Source organism: Verticillium nonalfalfae (assembly GCF_003724135.2).
Source record: "Verticillium nonalfalfae strain VnAa140/NRRL 66861 chromosome Unknown scaffold_28, whole genome shotgun sequence".
Lineage (NCBI taxonomy): Eukaryota > Fungi > Ascomycota > Sordariomycetes > Glomerellales > Plectosphaerellaceae > Verticillium > Verticillium nonalfalfae.
In genome coordinates this window covers 211,843-231,836 of record NW_021167253.1, presented here as the reverse complement: position 1 = coordinate 231,836, position 19,994 = coordinate 211,843, and the positions used below count along the sequence as shown (strand labels likewise).

The 19,994-nt window shown below is 57.3% G+C and overlaps 6 protein-coding genes across 6 annotated transcripts; 2 read left to right on the top strand and 4 right to left on the bottom strand.

Annotated features, from left to right (window-relative positions):
* Positions 1–1,912: 1,912 nt before the first annotated feature.
* Positions 1,913–3,553, bottom strand: D7B24_004842 (uncharacterized protein; the record flags this gene model as incomplete). The annotated part of the gene is made up of 1 exon (XM_028639007.1): positions 1,913–3,553. One exon carries the CDS (start codon positions 3,551–3,553, stop codon positions 1,913–1,915), a length of 1,641 nt encoding a protein of 546 aa, XP_028496548.1.
* A 2,745-nt stretch (positions 3,554–6,298) lies between these two features.
* On the bottom strand, positions 6,299–7,003 carry D7B24_004841 (uncharacterized protein; the record flags this gene model as incomplete). Its single annotated transcript, XM_028639006.1, has 4 exons — positions 6,299–6,371; positions 6,431–6,471; positions 6,551–6,820; positions 6,890–7,003. 4 exons carry the CDS (start codon positions 7,001–7,003, stop codon positions 6,299–6,301), a joined length of 498 nt encoding a protein of 165 aa, XP_028496547.1.
* Positions 7,004–9,589: 2,586 nt separating this feature from the next.
* On the top strand, positions 9,590–12,589 carry D7B24_004840 (uncharacterized protein; the record flags this gene model as incomplete). Its single annotated transcript, XM_028639005.1, has 1 exon — positions 9,590–12,589. The coding sequence occupies one exon, from the start codon at positions 9,590–9,592 to the stop codon at positions 12,587–12,589; it is 3,000 nt and encodes a 999-aa protein (XP_028496546.1).
* Positions 12,590–13,111: 522 nt separating this feature from the next.
* Positions 13,112–13,396, top strand: D7B24_004839 (uncharacterized protein; the record flags this gene model as incomplete). Its single annotated transcript, XM_028639004.1, has 1 exon — positions 13,112–13,396. One exon carries the CDS (start codon positions 13,112–13,114, stop codon positions 13,394–13,396), a length of 285 nt encoding a protein of 94 aa, XP_028496545.1.
* A 182-nt stretch (positions 13,397–13,578) lies between these two features.
* Positions 13,579–16,966, bottom strand: D7B24_004838 (uncharacterized protein; the record flags this gene model as incomplete). The annotated part of the gene is made up of 2 exons (XM_028639003.1): positions 13,579–16,689; positions 16,757–16,966. 2 exons carry the CDS (start codon positions 16,964–16,966, stop codon positions 13,579–13,581), a joined length of 3,321 nt encoding a protein of 1,106 aa, XP_028496544.1.
* Positions 16,967–18,481: 1,515 nt separating this feature from the next.
* On the bottom strand, positions 18,482–19,375 carry COQ3 (Hexaprenyldihydroxybenzoate methyltransferase, mitochondrial; the record flags this gene model as incomplete). Its single annotated transcript, XM_028639002.1, has 1 exon — positions 18,482–19,375. One exon carries the CDS (start codon positions 19,373–19,375, stop codon positions 18,482–18,484), a length of 894 nt encoding a protein of 297 aa, XP_028496543.1.
* Positions 19,376–19,994: the final 619 nt, after the last annotated feature.

Below are 19,994 nucleotides of genomic sequence, written 5' to 3'. Positions count from 1 at the left end.
GCTAACTGCGGTGGTTTTGGACAGGACAACGGGATAGGTGGGCGCATGGAGCAAACTTCCAGGGAGGCGTGGCATCCATCGTTCTATACACGAAATTATCCTACGTTCAGGATTTGAATGCGTAACGGAAGTACTTTACATGGCCTAGCGAGGACGTCGTTCTAACCAGAACGGTCTCACCACGGCAACACTGTAGAGCTGCGGCCTATGTTATAATCATACGAAACGCAGCAACAGAAACAGGAAGTGGCAGAGTATCAATGAATCTATCGATTTTTATCAAGGTACAAGTCGCATTTGACAGAGCTGCGTAATCTCAACCCCATGAAGTACTATCAGGATGTGTCACTCTGTCAGAGCGTGGTTTTGGGCAGAGTGAAGAGGTCTTCCACACGTGGTCCGCAGGCGATATATAATACGTATGGGTGTGTGATACATCTGAATTCTGGTCCCCCTCAACCAGGAGGGCCCTCAAAAGTTCTCATATATACGTTCTCGTTGTCCCTAGCCCCCACACAAGTCCCTCGCCCTGAAGCTCTGTAGGGGCCTCCTAGCCCGTTGTAACTAACATGACGTGGTGAAATCGTTTTCCTTGCGTCTCTTGATTTTTCATTCCCACAAGTTCTCTGACATGATCGGCCGTTCACCCTCGGAAACATGTCTTCAGTTGTGTTCTGCTGTATAACATCATGATACCCATTGGAGCCACCTAACTTCGACTCCGCATCTAGCCAGCATTTCGTCTTGCGCATGTCACCCAAACGACCGAGTTCAAGCCTTGGTGAAGAAAGGAGGCCAAACAAGCCTGGCTCTTCGCTGGTCGAGTAGTTCGACATTAGGATAATCGTTATACGGGCATATCTACTCTTAAGTTATAGTTCGATGGAAAGAAGGTAGGTGGGCATTATAAATTATGGACAATACAATGGAAGCAGGAAATGAGAGCAGGAAAGTAAGATGAAGGGTGCGAGTGGGAAAGAAGCATGCACGATGCAGGCTAGACCAGGACCAACAATTCATTGACGAATTTATTTATTTTCGATGATTCTACAAGGGAAAGGAGAATGCTATTGAAGCAGTGGTGATAAATAGGCGGAACGCCTGGAACTTGGTTATCGACATCAAATCGAGGACGGTCGTGTGTTTACCGAATACTTCATACCAACAACAAAACTCCGGAATAACAAACCTGGGCAGAGACGGCATTCATCATCCCACTTTGACGCTCAATCATTTCTGGCCAAGGTCTGGCCCCCCTCAAACACCTTGTGGGACAGCCACTCGCAAAATTGACGCCGCCGGGTGCGGACTGAGATACCACAGACGTTCCAATAGGCTCCGGCCGGGAGGGGTTGATCCCGAACATGACATTGAAAGTTATTTTTAGGTGCATGCAGCTCATTCTTGTCGACTTCGCAGACGCCAACCAGCCCCTGCCGCTGTACCGACCCCTCCATCCAAGCGCCGACAGGAGAGGATCCCCGTCTCATCGCCAGGTCCAGTTCGCCTCTGTGTCGTCCTTCTCCGCGATGCACAAAGTCACTCAGAAAAGGGTTTCAACCAAAAGACCAAGATATGCATGTACTGATGTGCATGTACTGTTCAAATAAAGCAAAAGAAAACCATGTCTTGAGACGACACGTTCCGTGGTATATCGACAAATAAGACCCCGCATGCACCTTCATCAACTCGCCTTTCGTGAGAACCCCCTCGCAATGCAAGATGCCACCGTCGTGACTCCCTCCTCTCTTCCACTGCACCCAGATAGAGAGAGATAGTAAAAGAAAAATACCCAGCCCGAGAAGGCATTGTTGTCTCACTGCCCGCTGCCGGATTGTCTAAATATCGAAAGCCTCGATGTCCCGTTTTGTCCTAAATTACAGTCCTCCTCCCATTGTTGAGGGCTTCGCCGTTACCACACGTCCTCGCTGTCGCGCACCATTTCCATAGTCGGCGTCTTGGGCTCCAGACGCTTCATGCGCTTGCGATCCGCCTTGGACACCAGAGACGGTGTCATGGGGATACAGGGGGTGAAGGGCTGGTACGGAGAGTACGGCACTGCGGCTCCCGTAGCCGGCGTGCGCAGGCCGCTCGGCGAGAGGGGACCTGTGCGCTCAAACGTCGTCTGCTTGGTGTTATGTGCCACCATAGATGGAGAAGCTAGAGAAGGCTCGTAGGCGCGCAGGGGCAAGGCACCGCCGGTGCGAACGGCCGAGGGGGCGTTGGGACGCTGGAAGGTGGCGCCAGGCTTGGGTGAGGCCGGCAGCGTGGGGAAACGCGTGACATGGGGCTTGGGGGATGTAGGAAGACCGACAAGGGGCGTCTGGGAATGGTCGGATGCGGCCGAGATGGGATCGGCCTCCGTGGGGGCCGATGAGATAGTGCGGTGGTGGTTGCCGTGCTTGGGCGGTTGGCTGAGGGGCAGCTGGAAGCCGATGCGCTCGTCGATGCTCTGCGTGCTCTCTGGCGATTGATCGGGGGAGATGGGTGCGGTCTGCACCTGTCCTCGCTGCAGGCCAAAGGGCACCTGGTCGGTAGGGACCGGAGGTGGCGGGGGCGGGGCATAGTGACGAGGAGGGATGGTGTCCATCTCTTGAGCCTCATACCGGGGGAAAGTGGCGGATTTCGGGGTCATCATGGGAGACGAGATGCTGATGCCGCGCACCCCTGTCTTCTTCTTGGGGGAGCGCAGGGCCGAGAGGATGGAAGAGGTGCGCGACTTCTTCTCCTCGGTGAGGTTCAGGGCCGCGGGTTTGTTCTTCTCCTTCTTGAGGGTGGATGGCGCGGTCGACCGGTCGGACGTCGACGACCTTGGGTAGGTGGAGGCGATCACAGGCGCAGGCGGTCCCTGGAGGATGATGCCTTTGGCCTTGGCCTCTTCCTGTTCCATCACGTACTTGTACATGTCTTCGAGCTGCGTTTGCGCCATGTGTCTGTCGGCTGCGACCACACGCTGGTCGACTGCGAAATCAACACCGGGGGCGTGGAGCGTGGAGGAGGGCGAAGGGGAGATGTAGGGTGTCACCGGACTGGGGAAGAATTCGCTTCTGTCTGGCGACGGGTACGAGAAGTTGCGAACGGGACTCCGTGGGATGCTGCGTGGCGATTCGGGCCGCGTTGGGATGATGAGATTCGGCAACTGCTTCCTGTCGTCTTCAAAAAAGACAGCTTCTAGGTCCTCTTCGTCTTCTTCTTCTTCGTCGGCGGCTTTGAGGTGTTCGCGACGCTTTTTGGAAAGAATGAGGATGAGGATGGCGACCAGCACCAGTGAGACTCCGTAGGCACCGACAATGGCACCAATCTGGATCGGCAGGTATTTCGTGTCTCTCAGCGCACCTGCGGAGAGAGGAGGGCCGTCTTCGGGAGCTGGCGCGGGACCCCACTCAATGTTGAGAGGATTGTTGTCTCGTCGTTGCTGGCCGACGGCGGCGAGAGGCGAGATTGGTGAGGCGGCGACGGGTGTGATCAAGATGGACGTTGTGGCAAGAATGAGCGACGATGTGACAAGAAAAGAGAGGCGGAGAGGTTGCTGGCGAGATTGGACTCCGGACATCGTGGTGAGGGACGTCCGGAAGTCTTAAAGGGTGAACCAGCTGAACCAGCTGTGATGATCCTACCTCCTGGCGGGCGATCCGAAACACATTACACATGGGAGAGTAACATGAAAGAGGGTCGGATACGCGGCGCACAAAGGTATATAGCGGTTGATGAAGTTCGGCACTGCGTCGAGATTGGCGCTGTGCGATGCAAGCTGCGTTCTGACTTGCTGGAAGGGCCCGGGATGGCTCGAGGTGGCACAGGATGGCCCCAGGCACTAGCCATGCTCACGACGCCAGTGGTCACACCTTGCATGAGAGCAGAGGAGGAAAATAGCGCCCACGAAGGCACGGCGCCGTGACTCGGTCGACCCTTGGGTGCCCTCTGAGGCCGTTTGTGGCCCTCCATCAACCTGTCGCGCGCCGACTGACGAGGGGGGGCGGGAGGTTGAAGACCGCATTTCGAACGTGGTTGGCCGGACCGTCGTGATGGCCAGGGGCTGTAAGCGCCGACCATGTACAGCCGGGGTCATGATTGGCGACAACCACCCACCACCAACCCCGCGCCGGACGAGCTAGAGGCGCATATCCGATGGCACACCGCGTTGCCAAGCAGTCGCTCGAGTCCAGCCCCCCGGCCGCTCGCTGCTCCATTCGCATGGCAAGCCGCCCTTGGAGATGAAGACTTCTGCTTCTTGCCTCGCTCGACATGGTGTATGGCTGCGTCGAAGAGGAGAGCGAGGCGACTTGACTTGGTCATTTGGGACCCGTGGTACGAGTATCTGGTTCCGAATGGATTCCACAGAGCCGTTCTGCGCCTGCTGCGGGCCCGGCAAGCTGCAACTTTCTCCTCTACTAGTCGACCCATGACCTCAGCGCTGGGACGGCATGTCTCTCTTGTTTCTCTCCCCCCTCTCGGTTCCTGTTCGTTGCGGCATGTCATCTCGCGACCGGCGGTGGGGCCAACAGAAAACCAGAGAGCGATGATCAGAGCCCCTCGAATGGTGGATGGAAGTGTGATGATAATCCACTAGATATGCCCGTCGCGCCGTCACATCACCGCTTCTTCTCGTCGCCCCTCGAATGAAATGCCGAGAGGCGTGTGTTCTCTCGGTGCTAAGGTGCCGACACGACTCGCGAACTGTGATCACAAGAGACATGTGGTCTCGCCCATCACAACGTGATTGAGAGTGATGAGAATTTGAATGCTGACAGGTGGTGATGAGCACGCTGCAGAAAACTTGTCATGTTGGTGTTCTTGCGCGCGGTCTGGTCTTCTCTGCGTCGATGGCTTGCCGTCCGCGCTTGGGGCGGGAGCCTCAACCAAAACGTGATGTGAAGCGATGTGACCAACGATCCAGAGATACGGTTCTGAACCTATAAGAGGCCAGGAACGACCTCCGACAGAGACCCTCCAACTCCCAACGATGAGGGTCTTGACAACCCCCCCTCACGGGACAAGAGGGTGGGAAGAGAACATGGCAGCGGGATGAGGCTTGCGGCGCGGCACGGTTCGGGACCGAGTGATCCATTCCTTGTCGCTTCTTGGGTATTCTAGAGTTCAGCGATTCTTCGGACGGTGCTGATGAGGTCGTGATGTGCCAGGCGTACGCGCATCCAGGCCCAGCTGTAAGAAAGACGTCCATGTAGAAAGACGGCGGGCACCATCTTGATCGTCATCATGCCACTCATGCACAGGCTCGGGACTTGGCACGCAGCTTGCCCGTCAAATATGAACCCTGGAGACCCCATCTCTGCCGAGCTGGCATGTTGCTATTTTGGTCGATGGAATCGATAATGTGATGATGGCTTGCATTGACAATACACTGTCTGCAGGTGCACCAGCGAGGAGTCGCTTGGCTGGGACAGGAGGGGAAGAGTCTCGCTGCTTTAAGCTCAGCCTGTCAACTGAGCTCCTGTAGTGGCTCAGCCAGCATGATCCAGCCACACACAGAGCCACGATGCTCACCATGGAACTCATATCGACGAAGACACATGTTTGACGAGCTCTGGTCAGGGTCGCATGATAGCCCGTGCCTGCGCTTCCGATTCTGCGGCATCGGCAATACCGCGATGTGAGGCTTCGGCGCCGCTCTCCTCTCCATTTCGGTAACCCATGTGCCTCGCAAATCGGGAAGCAGTTTGCATACCCTTTATCACAATGACAGCACACGGGGACACGACACTGGGGTTTTCTAGGCGAGCAGTGACCGTTATGGCCCCTTCTAGCTGTAGCGTACTATCAGTACCTCTTGGTGTTGCAGTGCAAGAAGCCTGGAAAATCTTGAACAGTGGCTTGGTAGCAGGGTCTTGCGATCGTCAGGCTCTCAGTACCTCCAGTATCAAGGAGACTCGTTCTAACATCCGCATTGTACTAATTCACTATCATGGACGCCCACCCGGCGGTATTGGGGTCCTATGGGCGTTCTCTAAGCCCTGCGTCAAAAAAACAGGATGACCTCGTTGGTTCACAGAAGCTCCATGAGCTGTGGGCAAAAACCAACTTGATAGACACACGACAGGTGATCGCTGTTACGTCCTCAAACCGAACCTTCCATTGATCATACAATCGTAATATTCGCTCAGACATGAAGGTCTACGTGAAATACAGGCTGAACGACAGACAAACATTGACGGGATCAAACACCAATACAGGGCAAGCTTGTGGCGGCCCAGAGCCGGAGAAGAAAAAGAATCACATTAATGTCGCCCCACCCAAAACCAAGTGCCGCTCAATGCACCTAGTGATCAAACAAGGCCTTCTACTCCATCTTGTACACGTGGAACTTCTCAGGGACATCCTCGAGGTCCCTGTCAGCTGCCGCGATGTCGACACTAAACGCAGCTGTTAGTAAACATGGCCAAGGCGCGGGATCCAGTGGCGCAGATATGACGGAATGTCCAAAGAGAAGGATAGAATCATCGCCAGGTCTTCCTGAAATACAAATTGTACTCACTGCACTGATATTAGCAAACGATGCCCGGAACGGATGATGGGCCTATGTCTTGCGTACCATTTCGAGATAAGAAGCTTCGTCCAAGCTTGTAAGGTTGAATTTGACCCCGCCGAAGGAGACGATGGAGGGCCTCACAACATCGGCACAATCCTCTCGGGCACGAACGGAGCGTCTTCGGTCGTTGATGAAGTGATAGCCGCCACCGCCGTATCCCCCGAAGGACATGCAGACAGATGTGTCTTGGCCGAAGGTGGCCTGTGACGAGATGATGTTGCCACACTGGCTGCCCTGATGGCCGGTGGCTCGAATGTTCCAACCGGTCGGGATCTCCCTGAAGTCGATGCTGGCGAAAGGGCTCCCTGGGTTTGGGACCGAACAACACACGTTGGGACTTACGTTTGCACAGTGGACACTGTTCTTTCCGCGACAGTCGGTGGCATCCCAGTTGAGCCAAATGTCAATGGCAGAGACGCCGGCAACAAAGTTGAAGAGGATCGGAGCGAAACGCATTCTGACTCAGGTGAAATCTTTGGCGGGTGAGGCTAGGAGCACAGATGAACTGGAGAAGACGGGGAGGATGATGTAAATGAAATAAAAGCGACGGAAGAGTGGCAGATGCGTGCTTTATATCTGAAAGTTGATGGTTCAAACTTGCCAGATGACTCTCAAAATGAGCGGACTTGCCTCGTCGAATGGCTTGTCCAGCGGTGACTGACCCATTTTCGAGTTGAAAAGCCTCATCCCAGGGTCAACTATTGACAGGCGCGCAAAGCGTGAAAGCGGCGGTGTCTCCATGGGCAACGGACCTGAAGCAGGGGATAATCAGGCAACAGCAGCTGTGTTGGCCGTTTCAACACGCTGCTTGCATTGCATCGTTGCGGGGGCGGAAGCAACAGAGCCAACAGAAACTACAAGTGACGCCAGCGTGCAGAATGCGTTCTTGCGGTTGGTACTACCATGACGGCTGTGCTTAAGCGATGGTCGGACCCCTGTCTTTGTTTGAGCCTGACAAGACGAGGCTCCTCCGATGTCCGTAACTCGCAGATGCTGCCAGTATGAAGCCCATGTGACTGTTTCCCCCCGACAGTATTTTCCTCTACAATTTTCTGCTCCAAAAATTAGAGTATTGGCCAATGATTTTTGGTTTCGATCTCGTGTTGCCCTTCAAAGGGCTGCTCTTGATCCATCCAGAAGGCATCACGCTCTTGGAAGACATATTGCTTTTGTAATTTTGATTGGAAATAAGGAGAGACCATCCACATCCTGGTTGCACCAACAACATCCACATGGAGCCGTGGGGTAACTCCGACTGGATTATATGCGATGGCCCTGTTCCCTACAATGACGCTAATGTTCACGCACCTGGACGTCTCCACCTTTTCAGTTGGAGACAAAACCGTGCCTGATACGTCGTGAACACCCGCTCAAGCTTCAGACGCGGTCTAGTCTGTTGACCGTGTTCAGTCATTTGGCCAAACGCGCAGGTAGCTAGCTGCACCTGATTCACCAGAGCATAAGTAGCACCGTCAGAAATCTCAGCATGTGCCACAATTCTGACTGTGTCGTTGATGCCCTTCACTTTGAACCTTAACGGATCTTCATATTCAGTGCTGGCTTAGTTCGCTGTGGCAAAGTGAGGGCGTGGCATTGCATTCACTGGCACTAACAAGTTTACAGTGCCATGGTGACCGGGCAACGTCAACCCAACACGCTAATATGCATCATGAGTGGTGTGCCATGTAGGCAGTCCGCTATCAATTATGGGGAGCCATGAACTTCCAATCGGAAGGGCCAAGCTCGCTTCCGTGGTGGTCCTCAAGTATTCCCAAAAAGATCAGATTTGGTCGAATGCGATCACATCAGACATGAATTTGCAAATGGCTGTTGGCGCTAGCACTCCTATTTTGTGGTCCCTCCTGGCTGCAACCCATGAAGGCATGGGCCAGACTTTTCGCATCCCTGTAGAGCGTTCGCTGGGGCTTTCCATCCGTGGCAGACTGTGCGGTATTGGCGCCTGGTAGTAAAGACTTACTGCGCCAGCCGGAGCAGCTAGGGACGAACCCCGTTTTGATGCCCCAGAGGTGCCGCCCAAGTTGTGGGAGCTTGTGGGGGTTCAGCATGCTGTAAAGGCGTGGGTTCTGAGCCTTGATACTAGGGATAGTCGATTGCCCTTCTGGTCATGACAGTTTCAAGCCGGCTTTTGATCAGCCTCAGCTGAAGGATGAGTTCCAACAGGGCAGGTCGGATCGTGCCGGCCCAGTGGGCTTGACCCCTTGCAAAGTAGATTCGTCCACCAGATCCACTCCCACTTGACTGCTTGTTCGGACCCTGGCGACTGATCCTTCCTCGCACCCCTCATCTGCCATGCTGCATCGTCTCCTGGCGATCGGTGGTGGAATGCAAAGACGTATCCTGTCCGAACAAAGTCCCTACATCGTCATAGTTGCTCTGGCGAGCGGACAAGCTGCTGCCCTCTTTGCGGGAGAGGATAGGTGATATCAGAAAATGAGTGCGCATAGCGTACTGGGCCGTTCCCTGGGCGTTCTGCTGACTTTTCCTTTGCTGCTGCGCTGCTCTGAAGTCTCCCTACGTCTATCGACATTGAGCTTGATTTCAGAAACTTGCGGTCAAACTTGCAAAACGAATTGGGCCCACTGGGTTCTAGAGTCCTCGTCAAGTCTGCGGTCTTGAACACTCGGAAGAAGACGCTGACTTCCTCAAAAGCCGCGAGAGTCTAGTCTCGCGACACATCTTACACGAGAAATACTGGCCCTGTCGATTCTCTGCGATATTTGGGTCCGTATCTCAAGCGACCGTTCAAGCTCGTTCTTTGATGGTGCACAAAATACTTAAACTCGTCTCAGGCGTCACTAAGAGCGGCAAGGACCCACTTGGTCTCATGCTGTGGATGGTCACACAGGCCCTGGTGGATCCACCTGGCCAAAGCTCCATCTCTCTCTCTCTCTCTCCACCGGTCATGTGACTTCGTGCTGCGATTTCCACTTCACGCGATTCCCACCCATCACGACGCGTCTCACCACTCCACCAAACTCGAATGTCCATCTTTTGAGATCCCAATGGACCCGCCCGTTCACCATGAGCTTGTCCAGCGCAGCGCCTAGTGCGGCTGAGTCCCTTCTCGCCAGTCTCAACAAGGCACAATGTCGCGCCGTCACCTCCTCAGCACCCACCGTCGCCATCCTGGCTGGACCAGGTAGCGGCAAGACGCATACCTTGACCTCTCGTGTCGTTTGGCTCCTGGAGAATGCCGGCTACCACCCGGCAGACATAGTCGTCGCGACTTTCACCGTCAAGTCGGCTCGAGAAATGAAAGAGCGCATCGGACGGGCATTGGGCGACGGCCGTGAGAAGAAGATTGTCCTCGGCACCTTTCACAGCATTGCCCGCCGCTATCTTGCTACCTATGGCCAACGCATCGGCCTCAGTCAGAGGTTTGGCATCGCTGATGACGGAGATTCGAGGGCCGTCATCCAGAGGATATGCAAGCGGCTGGGTCTGGTGGTGGATCCCCATGCCGTCCGTTCCTGGATCAGCAAGAAGAAGGCCAAGGGCTCCGAGCAGCACATCGCACAGCGGCCCAACGCCAAGAAGCCGCGCGAGAACCCCGAGTTTGAGACCTGCTTCCGCGCGTACCAGGACCATCTGGAGCGCTCCAACCTCCTCGACTACGACGACCTGCTGACCAAGTGTGTGGAGCTGCTGCGAAAGCACCCCTCATGCGTGTCCAACGTGCAGGCGGTGCTCATTGACGAGTACCAGGACACAAACGGCATCCAGTACGAGCTTATGAGGCTATTTGCCCAGGCCCGCGATCGCATCACTATCGTTGGTGACCCGGACCAGAGCATTTACGGCTGGCGATCGGCCGAGATCAAGAATCTGTATCGTCTGTTGAAGGACTTTCCCCAGACGGACGAAATCTCACTGGAGGAGAATTATCGGTCGTCACAGGCCATCCTGGACGTGTCGTTAAAGGTCATTCAGCAAGACAAGAAGCGGTACCAAAAACTCCTGCTTCCCGTCCACAACAAGGGCACGCGGCCGGTGTTGCGCCGACTGAAGACGGCCGCCAACGAGGCAGAGTGGCTCGTCTCCGAGATCCGACGTGCCATTCTCATGTCGGGGAAAATGATGAACGAAGACGATGTGGCCATTCTGCTGCGGTCTGCAGCACTCTCCCGACACATTGAGTCAGCGCTCGGCAAGTGCGGCATACCCTACAGGATGGTGGGCGGGAAAAAGTTTTACGAACGCATCGAGGTCAAGATTCTCATTGATTATCTACGTGTCATTCACCAGCCCGAGAACAACGACTCGCTTGCGCGCATCATCAATGTCCCTCGTCGCGGTATCGGCGACGTGACCATAAAGAGTCTCGTCGAAGAGGCTGAAACTGCCAAGATGGACGTCTGGACTCTTCTGACGAAGCACTGCCGCGGGGACCGAAAGGCGCAAACAAACATCAAGAAGGCGATGGAGCAAAAGATCAGCGGGGAGCTCATCAGAATGGTCATGTCGGTGAGGAAGAAGGTCGAGGAACCCCCGAATGGAAGTCCCTGCTACCATCTGGTCGACCTCATTGGCGATCTGCTCTCGCAGCTGAATTTCCAGAAGTACCTCCAGGACATGTATCCCGAGGAACATGAGGCGCGATGGGCCAACGTCGAGGAGTTTATAAACCTAGCGGGCGATTTCATGCGCGAGCTCAGCGCGACTGTGGAAGACGACAAGTTGCCCACCATCGACGGCGTCCAGCAGGTGGAGGAGAAGGATGCGCTTGGCAGGTTTCTAGCCAACGTCGCGCTGGCTTCTGATTCCCAGAAGGGTGAGGCGGAGAATAAGCCAATGGTGACCATTTCAACAATCCACGCGGCCAAGGGCCTCGAGTGGCCCGTAGTTTTCGTGCCAGCCGTGTACAACGGCTCAATACCGCACGCCAGGGCAGAAGACTTGGACGAGGAACGAAGGCTCCTTTACGTCGCCATGACGAGAGCGCAATCGCTTCTTTACCTCAGCTGTCCACTCTACAGCTCCCAGGCCGGGGGTATGGGTGGCGGAGGAGAGAAGGCCGAGCTTTCTACTTTTCTGCCCACTGAAATCCACCAGTCGTTCGCCAGGAGAGGGCCCTCGTTCAGCACCGAGGTGATCCAGGAGGTGGGCCGCATCCTAGGCCGCGCAGACTCCGTACCTTCGGCGGAACGTATTTTTGCACAGATGCCGCTGCTCGAGAGACTGGAGGACACGCTTTACCCTGCCGACCCAGAAGAGAGCAATCCAGCGGGCAGGGCTGATAAGAACGGTTTCAAGCGCCACCGAGGCCCGCAGGCCAACGGCGACACTCCCGCCGAGGCCTATCCCCAATGGCAGACGGCAACCACCATGGAAGCCGCCTCGGCCTTCACACTGCCCGGTTTCACGACCGCTGGCGCGCACCAGACCGCCATTGCCGCGGCCAAGGAAGTCGCCGAAGCCGCCGAGGCCGCCGGGCCGCAGCGAAAGCAGGCCGGACCAGGACACGCCAACACGCGACGCGCTGGAACGACGAAACGTCCCCCCGACCAGCGCAGCCTCCTGGGCTTCGTCAACAAGAGACAAAAGTCCGACCCATCAGGCACTGCCTCTGAGCCTATGCCCGTCGCCGACGTTCGCTCGGGCCTGACCCGGCACGTCTCGACATCACACTCGGCGGTCGCGCCCTATCCCCGCGGCCAGCCGGCGCCTCCGAATCCGGCCGCACCGGCTCTCCCCGGACACAGGCTCACGACGCCGACCATCGCGAAGCCGACGGCCAAATCACGTCCGCCAGCAGGCGAGGCGCAGGCGCACTACGGCTTCCTCTCGAGCTCGCCGGCCAAGTCAGCAGTGCCTCAGCCGGGCGACGACGACGCTGAAGCAGAGCCAGTCGTGGCGCCCGAGGCGCGGGAGCGGCCAGCAAGCTGTCTGCATGCGACGACATCAATGGGGCAAGGGGTGGGACGGTTCGAGAGGCCGGCGTTACTGAAGAAGGAGGGCGGTATTGCACCGATAGACCGGTTGAGGAAACCGTTCAAGCCACTGACCATGAATCGGCGTTAGCGAGGCGTACGAAAGAAAACAAACTACCCTGTCGATAGGTTCTCGATAGATTTCATGAATGATGTAATGCCCAGTGTGACGGACCCCCATGTGGACGGCCGGCCTCATTTTGACCACATGAGCACCAAACCGGACCACCTCTCGGGTGAAGCAGGAAGACCAGAAGCGGCGGTGTCACGGGGATGGATGCATGCCTTACGCCCAGGCATAACACGTCCCCAAGCGGGCCAGGCAGCGCACGGGTCGTAAAACCCCACCACCGCCGCCCCGGATTTACGACGTCAGCATAACGGTTGTTTGCTGTGCACTGACGACCTGGGTAAGGTACCTTGGTTGCCTTGCGTAAGGCTGACCCTCGTACCTGAACGTTCAGGTAGCGTCAAGGGACCAACCTGGAGAAGCTTGGGTATATAAGATGATCAGAATCTCGCCCTACAGTGGTCATCGTCATCCTCTGATCCAAGCCTCAAAACGAGAGACTCTCATCCAAGAGCTTCACCACCAACCGAAACACGTCCGCCAATGTATCGCTCCACCATGACACCCGTGGCCCGATCAGCCATCCTCCGCCCATCAGCGGCCAGGACTCTTTACCCCAGGAGCCTCTCCATCTCTGCTCCCCGCCGCGGTTCCGCGCCGCCGAACCCGGGCTCCGACCTGTGGAATCCGAAGGAAATGTGGCGCAAAGCCTCGCCCCGAACGAAAACCTTTGTTGTGCTGGGTGTCGCGGTGGCCGCCATCGCCGAGGGGGGGTTCTGGGCGACCTTTGGGCCGCGCATCTTCGGCAAGGACAAGACGGCCGAGTAGACTTTCACACACTTCATCGTCGTCATCTCTACCAAGACACTGAGGGAAAGACAAGGCAGGCAGACAGATTGTGTATCGTTATTTGTGTCCCAAATCTACTCATAATTATCCCTTCTAACGCCTTTGATGCCCGGCCCTGCCCGTACATGAATAACGTCCCATACTTTCCCCGCTGAAACCTTCTACCAATCCGGTGCGCTTCCGCATCCGCCTCCGGCAAGCACCTCCACTGGCCTGTTCATCTTGAGCGGCGCGAATGGCTTGACGCCGGGCTTCTTTCCGCGAATGCCCTTGAAACCAACGGCCTTGTCGAGGCCCGCGAACGGCGCCTGGCCAGACTCTCCCTTCTTGACCTTCCACTTGGCCGTGCCGAGTTCGGCGTCGAGCTCAGCCACCGGCGGCAGCAGCACGTGCACCATGCCGTCGGCGCGCTCCTCGGCCTCGAATGTCGCGATGCTCAGCTCGCCATCGTTCTTGCAGTCGCCGTTGGCGAGGTCAAAGTTGCGCTTGTGGTAGGGGCACGACACCCACGGCGCCGACTTCTTGGCGTCGCCGTTGGTGCTGCACCCGGAGTCCGCCTTGGGCGCGTCCGAGCACGTGTTTTCGCCTGTAGCCTCGCCGATGAGGCCCTCGGACAACACAAAGGCACGCTTGTGCGGGCACATTTGCTGCGTAGCATAGTACTTTCCGCGAACACGCCACACGGCGAGCTGCGTGTCACCGCGCTTGATCGTCGCCGAGATGCCGTCCGGCGCATCGTCGGCGCCGGCAAAGTAGGAGGCAGCAAGAAGGGGCTCCCACTCTTTCGAGGTCCACCGTGACTTGAGCGCCTTGAAGTCCTCCTTGGCCGCCTCTGGCGCCCAGTACACGGGCCTCTCCTGGTCACGCTCCGCCTCGATCTCCACATTCTCAACCGACTCGTCCGTATTGGCGAACTGCTTGAATTTGTTGATGATTGAAGGCGTCGCAAGTGCCTCGGCCCATTCGTCAAAGAAGCTGTCAACGAGTTCCTGCATCTGTGCCTCCAGGGACGCACAGATGCCGAGCTTGTCTTCGAGCACGACCTCCTGGAGATACTTCAGGCCACCCGGCAGCGCTTGAATCCAGCTCGCCGTCCGCTGAAGCTTGTCTCCAGTGCGGATGTAGAACATGAGGTAGCGATCAAGGATAGGGATGACTTCGGTGGGCGGTACGTCCTTGGCCAGCAGCTCCGCGTGTCTCGGCGTGACACCACCGTTGCCGGCAACGTAGATGTTGAAGCCCTTGTCCGTCGCGATGAGGCCAAAGTCCTTGCTCTGCGCTTCAGCGCACTCACGCACGCAACCGCTGACGCCACCCTTGATCTTGTGCGGCGCCCGGATGGACTTGTAACGCTCCTCGAGACGGACAGCGAGGCCAACCGAATCGCCGATACCGTAACGGCACCACGTGCTTCCGACACAGGACTTGACAGTACGCAGCGATTTCGCGTACGCGTGGCCCGACTCCATGCCTCCAGCGATGAGCTCCCGCCAGATGGCAGGCAGGTCCTGCCGACGGGCACCAAACATGTCAACGCGCTGGCCACCAGTGATCTTGGTGTAAAGCTTGTACTTGGCAGCGACCTGGCCGATGACAATGAGCTTCGCGGGAGTAACTTCACCACCCGACATACGAGGCACAACGGAGTAAGTGCCGTTGCGCTGAATGTTTCCAAGGAAACGATCGTTGGTCTCTTGAAGACCGTGTTGAGGCTTGTCCATGACGTGGCGATTCCAGAGCGAGGAGAAGATGCCGCCAATTGTGGGCTTGCAGGCCTCGCAGCCAAGCGAGTCGGGTTCGGTTCCGACTTCGCGCATGACCTCGGCGAGCGTACGCAGCTTCTTGACCATGATGATGTGGTAGAGCTCGGCACGCGAGTATTTGAAGTGAGAGCACAGATGGTTCTTGACTTCGTTGCCCATTGACGCCATTGTCTTGTTGAAGATTGTCGTCACGAGAGGCATGCAGCCGCCACAGCCCGTGCCGGCCTTGGTGCACGCCTTGATGTCACCGATGCTCGTGCATGAGCCGTCCTTGACGGCGTCGACGACGTCGCCCTTGGTCACGTTGTGGCACGAGCAAATCTGGGTATCATGGGATAGATCGTCACCATCATCCTCCCCATCCTTTTTCGCGCCAAGAATGAGCTCGCTCGGTGGGATGTCGAGAACCTTCATGTTCTTAACCATGGGTACAAGCTTGATGTAATCGCGTGTGTCGCCAATCATCATACCACCCAGGAGGTACTTGCCATCTTCCGTGAACAGATACTTCTTGTACACGTTGGAGAAGGGGTCGCGGTAGGTAAGGGCCTTGACCGGTGCTGGCGGTAGGCCGTTGGTGAGCGTCTCGAGAGCCGTTTGCGCGTTCTCCTTGTTGGCACGCTTCGCACGAGGCGGCAGCTTCTTGGGCCCGTCGCGATCAGCAAAGAAGTCACCAAAGCTGGCGACTTCCACTCCAAGCAGCTTGAGCTTCGTGCTCAGATCCGGAGTCTTGAAAACGCGAGGCGAGTGCAGGTGAGCTTGTGTCAGATTGAAAGACAAGACATCGGCCATCTCTACACCAGGAGCGATGAGACCAAAGGTCTGGGTCTGCCAGCTGGCACACTCGCCAATGGCGTAAATGTCGGGCTCGCTGGTGCTCAGATCATCGCCGACGATGATACCACCGCCGCGATCGGCGCACTTGAGGCCGGCCTTGCGGGCGAGATCATCTCTTGGTCGAATGCCAATGGCAAAGCAAATTGTCGAGCAGGCCATCTGCTCACCGTCCTCAAACAGAACGCCAGTCACATAGTTGTCGGCATCCACCTCGACCTTACCAACGCGCTTGCTGAGGAGAACGTCGAGGCCGAGGTCGCGGACCTGTTCAACAACCATGGTACCAGCATCGGCATCGAGCTGACGGCTGAGTACCCATCGGTTCCTCTCGATGAGCTTAACCTTGTCGTAGCACTTAAGATCCATCATGGCATTGGCAGCCTCCAGACCAAGCAGGCCGCCACCGACAACGGCGCCGACGGTCCCTTTCCTATGCTCGGCAAATTCAATGAGGTTGATCAGATCATCAATTGTTCGGTAGACGAAGACGCCTTTCGCGTCGTGCCCGGGGGTGTGGCGGGGCAGGACGGCATCGGAACCGGTGGCGAAGACGAGGGAATCGTAGGAAACGACCTCGCCGCTGGAACATGTCACCGTCTTGGCCTTGGCGTCGACATCTGTGACTTTGGTGTTGATGTGGTAGCCGAGAGCTCCTTCGGGTGCGGCAGCATACTAGAAGACACACAGGCAAGGTTAGGCACTGTGGTGCGATCGACACGAGGTGAGCGAAGGCACATACCCATTCTTTTGGGTTCATGTAGAGGTTCTCGACTTTTCGGTGGTCGAAGAAACTTGTCAGGCCGACACGGTTGTATGCCAGATGTGATTCCTCCCCAATGACGATGATGTCGTAGGCGCGTGTGCGGGCATCGAGCTTGAGCATCTTCTCGATGAAGGCGATGCCGACCATGCCCAGGCCGACAACGACAATCTTCTTTCGCTCCGCCATGGTGAAGGATGATCCCCTAGGGGGGGTCACGATACAGGGGTTTGACGAATTGGAGGTGGGAGGGGGGCGCCGTCAACCCTGGATAAGAGGTCTTGTTGGATGTGGTGTACACTGGTGATGTTTCGAACAACAAGTGTGTCAAGAAACAGTGAAGGGGAAGAAATTGGTATGGACGGGAGAAAAAGTCAATCATTCAACGCAAGACACCCGGGCACCTCGTCGACAAAAGTCGCGCCACTTGGTTTCGGCTCTTGTGTCTAGGGTGTACCATTTCCGCGTGGCATGAGGTCAATGTGGTCCAACCCAGCTAGAGGGAATGGCCAATGGGCCTGGCCTCGTTCGCCCATGGTCTGATGTGGTGTGAGCATCTCCGGATGGGCGATCGTGGGGCGGAGCCATATCTCCAGGTTTCAAAGAGGGACCGAGTCTCGCGGGCGCATTAGGGAATAGCATGGCGTGTACTGGACCTCCCCGAGATGGGCGGGCGGGCGATATGATCTGGAGGGGTTGATGTCGCGCTCGACATGGAGGGGTCCTTTGCTGGTCGAGGTCAAGAGCGATGGAGTCCCGATAAGAGCTGCGCGAGATAAGACATTGGGGGAGAGCACTTATCCTCCAATAAGAGCAGGGGCGACCGCCCGCAGCAGAGGCTCTGCTGCGCCCGCGGAGAAGTAACTTTGGGGCCAGTGCGACCCGGGCTGCCGCTAATCGCTCTTGCCAGCGACGAATCGCTCCTTCCTGGTGCTAATCGCGCCTCCCCCCCCCCCCCAAGCTCCCCCCAAAAACTGCTCGTCCCCCCTACGAAAATCGCTCGACAATCAGATACGCGGGATGACACCAAGCGCACCCTAAGAGGACAGCATCTCCTTCGTCATGCCATCCGAGGAGAAAGCGCCCCAGGGTCCATTAGATATAGCCCTCCCTCCATTGGCCCTCCCCTTGCGGCTCCTGATAGACGTGCAGCCGGGTTATCGGGCTGGGCCGAACTGGCTGCCGTTCCGCCTCTCATTGGCCTCGTCTTCCCTGTCAGCAGCTTTACCGTCCCATTCTCTGGGCTGAAAGCTGGCGATAAGGGCCGCCGAGAGCGGGTGTGTACCATCTGCCTTTGGATCGTCTCAGGAGACTAGCATGTCCGCCTTTCTCCGTCGAAACCTTCTCCGCCCCTTCGCCAACCGATTCCAGACATCGGAGCCGTTGGTTGCGTCGAACAGCAATTCACGTCATTTGTCCCGTTGGACGATCGACGATTCCACGATAGCGTGTTGGACGACACATGACAGACAGTCTGACAAAGAAAATTGACTCGATTACTCCCCACCCCAGATTTCTCCCCCTGAACCGGTATTGTGACAAACACATTTGAAGCTTCCCGCCCAGATACCGCGGGGCATTTTGGCCCTTGTTTACTGTACAGCATAACATTACACCTCCCCGCAGGTCACGTGCATCATCTCCCAGGTCTGGCATGTCGTCCAAGCGCATGACTACGCGCTGGCAATGAAGCCATGGCCGCACTTACGCGGCGATCTCCCGCCGGAACGCGAAAAAGTAGTTGCCCACCTTCTCGCTGCCGGCGACCTCGCGCCACCCAACGCCGGGCACGTAGACGACACCCATGATGCGGGGGCTCGCCCAGCCGCTCTGCCCGGCGAACCAGGCCGTCAGCTCGGCGTCATTGATGTATTTGTTCCAGTCGTGGGTGCCCTTGGGCACGATGCCGAGGACGTCCTCGGCGAGAAAGTTTGTCGTCAGCCAGCTGACCCAGGTGCGGGCGATGGTGCTGCCGACGAGCCAGCCGCCAGGCTTGACAAAGGGGGCGCAGCGCGCGAGGAATTCGGCGGGCGAGTCGACGTGCTCGACGACCTCGAAGACGGAGACGACGTCGAAGCGGTCCGCAGGCGTCGCCGGCATGGGCAGCGTCTCGATGGTGGCCGGTAGGTAGGTCAGCTGGGGCGGGCGCAGGGCCGGGTCGCGGCGGGCATGGGCGCGGGCGATGGCGAGGACTTCGGGTGAAGGGTCAATGGCCGTGACCGAGGCTGTTGTGGGCAGGCGGGCGGCCGACTCGGCGAAGATTCCGCCGCCACAACCAACGTCGAGATAGCGGGCCGTGGCGGCCGACGAGGGGGGCGGCGCGTCGGCGGTCGAGGCCTGACAGGCGCGGATAAAGTCGTGTCGTAGCGGGTTCATGAGGTGCAGGAGGCGGGAGGAGCCGTGGGGATCCCACCACGAGGCAGCGAGGCCGTTGAAGTGGGAGATTTCCTCGGCATTGACTGACGAGAAGGTCGACGAGGGCCTGGCGTGGGTCGGGGGAGTTGTTGTCGCGCCTCGTAATGACTGTCGTGTTGCTGAGGGGCGGGCTCGACGCAGCTGCCGCAGCAGAGCGGCTGTTGCTGCCCGGGGGGTGGCCATTATGTGGTTGCGATGGTCGGCCGTGTTGGTGTTGCAAGAAAAAGGTGACGAGAAAGTGAAGCTTCAGCCAAAGGAAGCTAGGCCAAGCTCAGGCCAGGGCTACATGGAGCTTGCGACGATGATGAGCATAGGCAGGTGTCGTGCAGTGCAGTGCAGTGCATTGGCAGTGCCAGCGACAACCATGTGAAAGTGGCTGCCGCGGTGGCTCGTTCATTCGGCTCTGCAGACCGAGGCTGACCGAGCGGGCGAGGCCCATCTGACCTGACCCCTCCTTCGGCATCGGCTGGCTTGCAGGGAGGGACGTGGGCACGGCCAAACTGCTGCCCACGTATTATCCATTGCGTTTGATGACTGCGGTGGTAATATTGCGTGCAATCCACAGAGTGCTGCTGTCGGATTGCGTATCACCAAACTCTTGGTCATCTCAAATATGGATTGGTCAGCATCATCCAGATCAAGCATTCATCAATTACCTACATCGGGGAGGGAGAAAAAGGTGGAAGCCGCGCGGGAACCCAATTCGGTAGGGTTACCTAAGCCTCTGAGCCGCGGCTGGTACCCGGCAATGGGGTCCCTTCGACTCCACCGAGGGCCATCAGTCAGCGGTGGCATGAGCATG